Genomic DNA, 9,325 nt, shown 5'->3' on the forward strand with positions numbered 1-9,325 from the left:
CACTAGCCCTGAACTTGACGCATAGTAGGCACTCAACAAGTTGTATTTTTCCTTCCCCTTGACAGTAAAAACGGGGTCCCCGGGCGAGTGCAAGAGGTGGGTCTGAGTCCTGGCGCCCCCCGCAGGGTGGTGGGGAGCACGTGGGCTGGGAGGGCGGGGTGGGAGCCGAGCGGCGGGAAGGGGAGGGGGCGCCGGCCGACAGCTCGCGCTGAGCCTGTCTCCCCGGCTTACGTAAGGCGCGAGTCCCGCGCGGCCGGCTGGGGCTCTGAGTGGGGGCGGGCGGAGGCGGCGCCGCCCAGCGGGATCCGGGCTGGAAGCCTCTCGGAGCGCCGCGTCCCAGACGAGGTGTGTGTTTGACTGCTTGGGGTGGAGAGGCGTCGGACTCGGGTTCCCCGCGGCGGGGAGCGCATCCGTCCGCCCTCGGCGGAGGTGGGCGCTGGGCGGTCCGCGCGGGCGGCGGGGGCCGTGGCGACTCCCGGGGATTGACAGCCGCTGGGGAGGGGCCGCGGCGCAGACTCAGCGCTGCCCACGTGCGAGGGTAGGGGCAGGGGCTCAGCCCCCAGGCCGACCGGTGCGTGGGGCGACTGGGGGCGCGCTTGGAGTCACCGCCCCTCCCGGCGTCCCCCTCGGTGGAGACTGGCGCGGGGGTGCCAGGCCGCCCGGCCCCTTCCTCGAACGCCGCGTGGGAAACGAAAGAGGAAGGGATAGAGGTGGGCCTGGCCGGGCCGCCCTCAGAGCCCCCGAGTCCGACCCCGCCAGGGGCGGGGACTCCGGACTTGTCCTGAATCGCGGCGTGGGGGCGAGGAGGGCGGGGATGGGTAGCGTGGCGCCTTTCTCCGCCTTCGAGCCGGCCCCGGCGCGGGGCTGAAGGGAGGGGTTGTCTCAAAAGTCACTCCTTCCCCCTGCAGGGGCGCCCGGCGAGTCCCCGCGCGAGCGGAGAGTGGCAGAGGCAGAAGCAGAAGCCATAAAGTTCCCCGGGCTTCTCTGAGGCCGCTGTCCGGGTTGTCCGTTTGGCCGCCCCCTCCCTGCCTGGCGAAGGCAATGGCTTCCAAACTCCTGCGCGCGGTCATCCTTGGGCCGCCCGGCTCGGGCAAGGGCACCGTGTGCCAGAGGATCGCTCAGAGCTTTGGTCTCCAGCATCTCTCCAGCGGCCACTTCTTGCGGGAGAACATCAAAGCCAACACGGGTGAGGGGTGCGGGGGCGAGGGGCGGGGGTGAGCCGTAGCGGGATCGGGTTGGGTCGGGTCTCCTCGGTCCCCGGGCGCCCTTCCCCCGCCCGCATGTGGTCGTGCAGGCTCCTACGTGCCTGGGAGCATGCAAACGGTGGCCCGCGGTGGTGCGGCTTAACCGCGCCCCAGGAGGGTGCCGAGGCTCGCCGGGAGGAGGGTGGGAGGTGCATGCTTCTCCTCTCCTCGCCTGGACTCCTCTTGCCTTGGGGAAAAGCCTGTAACCACCCAGCTGAGGGAGAACCAGACAGCTGAAAACCCCGAGCTTCCCTCTCGCCCTGCTTCCTTAAGGATAAGCCCTCCCAGCCCACGCGTCCCCGGGGAACTGGGGCGTCCCCCCCGCTCTCGCCGCCCACCTGTGGGAGTCCGGTCCCGCTGCGCTCTGGGGAACCTGTGGCGCCGCGGGGCCCCCAGCCGCGCACTGTTCCTGCCCCTCCGCGTCACCCTGGGCCTCCGGGCAGAGCCCTGGTGGCTTTGAAAGGCCTGTCTGTCCGCTGCCGCCTTCTAAGGTAAACTCTCACCACTAACACCCCTCCTTCGCAAGCCGGGGCCTGGCCGTTAGGAGACTACGTAGTAGGAGACTCAATCTGAGAAATTACATTTTGAATCCAGCTTCCCTGGAAATGGCTTCTTGAGAATGCCTCCCTTGGCTGGCGTCGTGAATTTGGGGATGTAAGTCGCCTGATCGCTTAGTCTTTCAATAGGGCCCTTCACCCTTCTCCTTCCATCCCCACGGCAACCCCAGTTCCTGATGAATTGACATTGACAGGCAAGAGGTAGCTGTTGCGCCGCTGGTACATAACCTTTCTGGGATGCATATTCTCATAATAAGCAACTCCTTTATGAAAACTTGTTATTTGCAAACGGGAGCTTCTCTACCGCCCTCAGCGGTGTCCGGGGTGGTTAATGCCCATCCGTGGGCTAATTACCCAGGGATCTTCATTACAGAAGCGCAGATTAGTTTCAAGAGGACTGTGCTGGAAAACAGCGTAAAACCTAGGAATCTAGGAAGTATCTAGGAAGTATCTCAAAGGCAGAGTTTTATTTATCTCTTAAACAGATTGCAAAAGCAAGCTTTTATTTTGATTTTCAAGAAGACTCGCCCGCTGCCCCTCATCTCTCAGAAGGAAAAGTTGTGTGTACCAGGTTGCACCTTGAATTTTCTCTTGCCTCAGTTGGGTCTGTTTTAATTTTAATACCACTTTTCAATGCATTTTATTCTTTTTGTTTTGGAATGCAGTTTGGGGGAAGAGCAGTGTGAGAGGGAAGGCTGGCTCTCAGCCGGAGGGTTTTGTGATTGGCTCCAGCTTCTCCGTGGTAGGGAGCCAGAGACTTGGTCAGGGGAGGAAACGCTTAAGTGGCATTGGGCCCGTTTCTTAGCATTCTCTCTACCTGACTTGGGGACTCGTTTCCTTCTGGCCTGGAAGACCTCACCCTGTCCATCCCAGACTGGATTAGTGCCCTTTCCATTTTTAAAGAGAATGTGATAGGAAGTGGCTTACTTCAGAACTTTCTTAGAGGTTTTGAAAACTTTCCACTTGCTGTTTTCCCTTATTCTCACTTTTTTTTTTTTTAAACTTTGTTTGGTTTTTGGATTTTAGTTTCTGTTCTCTTTCACACAGCTTCATTTTCTCCAAGTGTTTCTCCCTACAGTATGACATGACTACAAAATGTTTAGATTTTCTTTTTCTGTTGGGTACCAAGTAGTTTTTTTTATAAACCAATTTAAAAACTGTTTATCAGGGAAAGAGAAGAAAAATGAAGGACAGCAATTTGTTTTCAAAGTGGCTTGTTTCATAGTGGACTTAGAGGGTTTTCTTGGATTATTTTTCTCGCAGAAGTTTCTTAGAGTCTCACAGGCTCATTGCCTGGTAAACAAAACATTCCACGGTATTTTTCTTTTGCCTGTTTGCTTTTAGCTAATTTCCTGATAGAGAAACACAACAGCTCCTCTGTATGTATACCTTTATAGTTGGAACATTTGAAGAAGATGAGGAAGCATAACAGAACCCCCGGAAAGAAAACCTTGGTAGGAATTCGAGTTGGAAAGTAGCTCAGGCCATCTGCTCCAACCTTGATTCCGGAATACTCCTGTCCACATGGCTTTCCTGCAACCACTGCCTGCTGAAAAAATGCTCTTCCAGGGAAGGGCTACTCATTGCTTCTGGAAGTCTTCCCTTACCTGCCCTGGCAGAATTCATTTCTTTCCTCTGTGCGTGGCTTTGTTGATTCTGTTGCTGCTGTCACATACAGTTACAATGCATTACAGCAAATGTCTGTCTGATTCATCCTGTATTTACCAAGTACCTGCTATGTGTCAGACAGTGTTCTAGGTACTGGGGGGCTGTAGCAGTATTTAAGATAATCATGTGTCACTTGTCACTTCTAACTTCACCATGTTCCAGTACCCTCTGAAGAGACTTCAAGGTCAGGGATATGGCAAAGTACTTAATGCATAGAAAGAGTTCAACGGGTCTTTGGGTCACAAATTCTGTCTACTATCCAAGAGTCAGTCTCCAGCAATTGAGTCCATTCTGTTCAGTTTTGATTTATGGTAAAAGTTTGTGCCTACTATGGATCTGAGATTAGTCAGTCTTATGATAGCTGTCACCCTTTGACTTTGTCTAATTGGCCTGAAGCAGTGTAGGCTGAGACTTAATCAAAGACTTTATTTGAAGACTCACACCCAAGTCTTTGGTTCTCATTTTCTTTCTTTCTTTCTTTCTTTCTTTCTTTCTTTCTTTCTTTCTTTCTTTTATTTTTTTTATTTTTTTAATGTTTGTTTATTTCTGAGACACAGAAACAGAGCATGAGTGGGGGAGGGGCAGAGAGAGAGAGGGAGATGCAGAATCTGAAACAGGCTCCAGGCTCTGAGCTGTCAGCACAGAGCCGGACGCGGGGGCTTGAACTCATAAACCGTGATATCTTGACCTGAGCCGAAGTCGGTTGCTCAACCGACTGAGCCACCCAGGCGCCCCAAGTTTCTCATTTTCTTTAGTGCATGCATTGCATGAGTAAATAGAAGGGAGAATTATAGATTGCCAGGAGGTGGGTCCTACATTGTGTCATAAAGAATATTAGCTTTTCTGTGTATGTGTGTATATGTGTATGAATGTGGGTGCACACACACTGCTGGTGCTTAGTAGTGAGTCTTATTAAAACTTTATTAGAAGTTTGCTAGAGACATTAGTCTCCATTTGTTGAGTGATAGTGGCTGAAACCTCCCTCTGAAAGGATGTGAGAATCCCGTTTTAAGGGTTGGACAAACAGTGGCATTTAAAAAAATCACCTTATTCTGTACTGGATCTCCTATCTCAAGTACAGGAAAATTGGCAGATTTCCGTTTGGAAGCATCCTGGACTTGATTGGGTGAAAGAATGTTCGAGAACAAACATGTTTCTGCTCTTAATTAATATTAACTGCAGCTTTTGCTGGGGTTTGCATATGGGACCAGCATTTCAAATTAGACTATGGCCTGAGCCTCTTTTCTGTGAAAAGATGACCTAGTTCAGAGGGCTCTGGATTTTTTTTTTTTTTTTTTTTTGCATTTGTTAAGTATAAATGTGTATCTTATGTAAGAGTGAAAACTTCTGAGTCTTGGAGGATAGAGAGGTTGTATCTAGAGACTTCACAGAGTTGAACAAGATAGCTGAAACAAATTTAAATAGTTGTTCTGTAGGATATTAATAGGATTTCTGGGATATGCTATGTTCCATTTTTTTTTTTTTCTAGCTTAGTAAGACTTGGGGTATAGCTCGGGGTATAGCTCGGGGCAGAGAGAGGGGGACAAAGAATCTGAAGCCAGCTCTGCCCTGACAGCACAGAGCGCCATGTGGGGCTTGAACTCATGAACTGCAAGATCATGACCTGAGCCAAAGTTGGACGCTCAAACAACAGAACCACCCAGGTGTCCCCAGTGTGGTCATTTGTTAAAAGGAGCTTTAGTTGTACCTTGTGGAAAATTTGGAAAATGTGAATTAGATTTTATCTAAAGGGCACTAAAAAGCTATTGAAGAGTTTTAAATAAGATAATGACATGAAAGGATTTACTCTGAAAGTTGAACTTTGGGATGCTGTGTGAAGTGACTCCAGTTAAGCTAGAGTGATACCAGGAAGACCAATGTAGATGAGGAGAGTGGACCATGGCTTGGGTTGGGGGGTAGTTGTGAAGGCAGAGAGAAATGAAGGGCTTTAGGATGCAAATGAAGGCAGAGCTTACAGGGGGTGAATGAGCTGGTGGTGAGCGGTGATGGAGAGAAAGCAGCCCAGAGATCAGTCCTAGGATTTTGGCCTTAGCACTTGGGTGAATGTGCCTTAGGGTTGGACTGGAGTGTGCCTAACCACTCTGGTGTGGAACATTTGGGTTACTTGCTGTTTAATAATGCTCTTATGAACGTCACTGCATGTAAATCATTCAGCAAATATATTTTCCTTGGCATAGGTTACTAGAAACAAAATGACTAGGGGTACCTGGGTGGCTCAGTTGGTTAAGCGTCCGACTTCTGCTCAGGTCAGACTTCTGTTCACTTCATGATCTCATGGCTGGTGAGGTGGAGCCCCGGGTCTGGCTCTGTGCTGACAGCTCAGAGCCTGGAGCCTGCTTTAGATTCTGTGTGTGTCTCTTTCTCTCTGTCCCTCCCCCATTTGTGCTCTGACTCTTTCTCTCTCTCAAAAATAAATAAAATTAAAAAAAAAAAATTTTTAAAGAAAAAGAAATAAAATGACTGGATCAGAGTAGTTTTTAAACTGTAGAAGAAAGGAATTTTAAACTTAGCTTACAAGAGTGCCTGGCTGGCTCAGTCAGTAGAGCATGCAACTCTTGATCTCAGGGTTAATGAGTTCAAGCCCCATGTTGTGTGGGGAGCCTACTTAAAAAAAAAAAAAAAAATTAACTTACAAGCCTCTAGTCAAGGGCTTGGTTGAAAAGTAGATAATAGGTTCTAAATTATTCATGTAGTTTTTGGCTTACTAAATATTTAAGTATAGACATGGGTACACATACATTGATACATATGTATTTAAACTCTCCTTGTTTTTCTGGTTATAAAAATAGTATGTGTAAGTTATCAAAGGTTTAAAAAAAACAAGAAAAATAAATAAGACAAACACTTGTAATCCCACTAACTGGAAGGAAAAATACTGTTAATACTTTTAAAAACAGTATATCCTTCCAGACTGAATTTCAAGAATAAACTTTGTATTACTATTTTGAAAATTGCTTGCTTTATTGCACAACATATCATTTATTTTTTTAGTGCCATTACAATGTGTTCTTTATTTTATTTATTTATTTTTTTTTTAAAGATTACCTTAGCAATGTGCACATCCAACGTGTGCGTTTTCTTTTTTTTTTAATTTTTTTTTTTTTTTCAACGTTTTACTTATTTTTGGGACAGAGAGAGACAGAGCATGAACAGGGGAGGGGCAGAGAGAGAGGGAGACACAGAATCGGAAACAGGCTCCAGGCTCTGAGCCATCAGCCCAGAGCCTGATGCGGGGCTCGAACTCACGGACCGCGAGATCGTGACCTGGCTGAAGTCGGACGCTTAACCGACTGCGCCACCCAGGCGCCCCACAATGTGTTCTTTAATATGAGCTTAGTGCCCCTGTACTCTTTTAATATAAGTTTTATCCCACTTTTGTTTTTTTGGAAAGGTAATATGTGCAGATGGTAAAATTTTCAAACTACACCAGAAATGGTGTGGAAAGTCTCTCTCCCCTCCTTGACCGGTGGTTCCCCAGTTACTCTCTACAGGAATACATGTTCCCTGACCCACAGTTCCTCTACCAGGATACCTACTAGTTACTTTTCTTGAATGTTCATCCAGAGAATTTATGCATACATATATAGCATATATATAGATGGCAGTAGCCTCTTTTTTAAAAAGTACAAATTTATATTTTGTTTTTCATATCTTTCTTTAGACTTAGCAGTATAGCTTAGACATGGTTTCTATTAGCAGGTATCAATCTATTTTACTCTTTTTGAAAAATGGCCACATACTCTTTTTTTTTTTTTAAGTTTATTACAGAGAGAGAGAGAGAGAGAGAATGGCTGGGAGAGGGGCAGAGAGAGAGGGAGAGAGCGAGGATCCCCAGCAGACTCTGCACTGTCAGTACAGAGGCTAATGTGGGGCTTGATCTCACAAACCAGGAGATCATGACCTGAGCAGAAAATCAAGAGTCAGACGCTTAACCAACTGAGTCACCCAGGTGCCCAGACCCATAATTTTATGTTACAGTTGTACCATAGTTTTTCTAACCAGCCATTCTCAGACATTTTGGTCTCAAATTTAAAACTCATTGAGGGGGACCTGGGTAGTTCAGTTGGTTAAGCACCTGACTCTTGATTTTGGCTCAGGTCATGACCTCACAGTTCCTGAGATTGAGCCCCAAGTTTGGCCTGGGGCTGACAGTGTGGACCCTAGCCTGCTTGCTGTGCTTTCTCTCCCTCTTTCTGTCCCTTCCCCCATGCATACTCACTTAAAAAAAAAAAAAAAAAAAACATTGAGGGGTGCCTGGATGGCTCAGTCCATTGAATGTCTGACTCTTGATTTGGCTCAGGTCATGATCCCAGGGTCATGGGATCAAGCCTTGCCTTAGGCTCTGTGCTCAGTGGAGGATTAAGATTCTCTCTCTTTCTCTCTCTGCCCCTCCCCCACTCATTCTAAACAAAACAAAACTCACTGAGGACTCCATAGAGCTTTTTTTTTTTTTTAATTTATTTATTTGTTTTCAGAGAGCACCCTTGAGCAGAGGGAGAGGAGAGAGAGAATCCCAAGCAGGCTCCACGCTGTTGGCACCCAGCCTAACACTGGGCTCAATCTCCGGTTTCATGAACTGTGAGATCAGGACCTGAGCCGAAATCAAGAATTGGATCCTTATCTGACTGAGCCAGCCACCCAGGCGTCTCAATAGAGCCTTTTAGATGGATTATACTTCTAGCTACTAACTATATTAGAAGTTAAAACTGGGAAATTTAAAAAAATGTTTGTGAATTCATTAAACATAACGATAAATCCATTACATATTAACATTTCTATGAAAAATAACTATTTTCCAAAACAAAATCTGAGAAGAATAGTGTTGTTTTCATCTATTTGCAAATCTCTTCAATGTCTTGCTTTGTAAAAGAAAGCTGGATTCTTCTATCTGGTTCTTCGTTCAGTTTGTGTGCTGTGTTGTTTTGGTTAAAGTACAGAAAGAATACTTGGCTTCACATAGATGTGTAGTTAGAGAAAAGGGGAATTCACAGACCCCAGAAAGGGTGTTAATGGACTCTTGGGGTCCTTGGACCTCACTTGGAGAACTGCTGATTTAACTAATCTTCTGTTGATGGAATTTAGGTTACTTACTGTCCTTTGGTATACAAAGCATGCTTGACTAGGACTTGAATGTCCTAGTAACTATGTCTTTCAGCAAATATGTAAGTGCCAAGCAGTGTTGGCTTGTGGGATACAAAGACGTGAGACAAAGTCTATTTCCTGAAGGAGGTTGAGGCAGGTAAACAAGGATAAGGTAATAGAGGCTGAAAGATGTACATGTGTAGGTCCTGTGGGATATGGGGTAGTATGGCCAACCTAGCATTGAGAAGGTGGTGAGATTCTGGAAGGGTTTCTAGAGATGATTCCCGAGCTAAGTTTTGACGGATGAGTCCAGCTGCCAGGTGAGGAGATGGGATGGTTGTTGCCACCATATAACTGGAACTCCTTTCAGAGCTCGTGTATGGTCCACAAGAGATCATTGCTCTTGTGGCTTGATCACACCTGTGTGTTACCATTTTGGCCTTTATTCATCTCTTATTATGCTATTAAAGGAAAAGGTTGCTGTACCTGCTACATATCACTTTTTCCGGTTTTCATTACTTGGTGCTTATCTTTAAGATACACACAAATATATTAGCATCATAATTTATGAAGCTTTTACACTTCTGCTCCAAACTTCCTAGAACTCAAGTGATGGCACCTGATCATGAAACTCATAAGTTGGGTACCAGACTATTAGCTACAAATCTACCCATTATAGAGGACATATTGAATTGCCTATTTCCTTTAAAATCTACCAAGTAAATTGTTAAATGGTATTAGGCTACTCTGCTC

At 46.7% G+C, this 9,325-nt stretch overlaps 1 protein-coding gene across 5 annotated transcripts in view; it reads left to right on the forward strand.

Moving 5' to 3' along the window:
* The first annotated feature begins 228 nt into the window (after positions 1–228).
* AK4 (adenylate kinase 4) overlaps positions 229–9,325 on the forward strand; it is a 75,886-nt gene continuing 66,789 nt past the window's right edge. For 2 of the 5 annotated variants that reach the window (XM_025935331.2, XM_086717210.1), the window contains exons 1-2: positions 229–345; positions 909–1,186. In XM_025935331.2, coding sequence (XP_025791116.1) covers positions 1,042–1,186 — 145 coding nt within the window. In that variant the 5' untranslated portion in view covers positions 229–345; positions 909–1,041. The other 3 variants (XM_086717208.1, XM_086717209.1, XM_086717212.1) reach the window with 3 other exon arrangements.

The sequence above is a fragment of the Puma concolor genome, chromosome C1 (genome assembly GCF_028749965.1).
Source record: "Puma concolor isolate L17-30 chromosome C1, mPumCon1.1.hap2, whole genome shotgun sequence".
Lineage (NCBI taxonomy): Eukaryota > Metazoa > Chordata > Mammalia > Carnivora > Felidae > Puma > Puma concolor.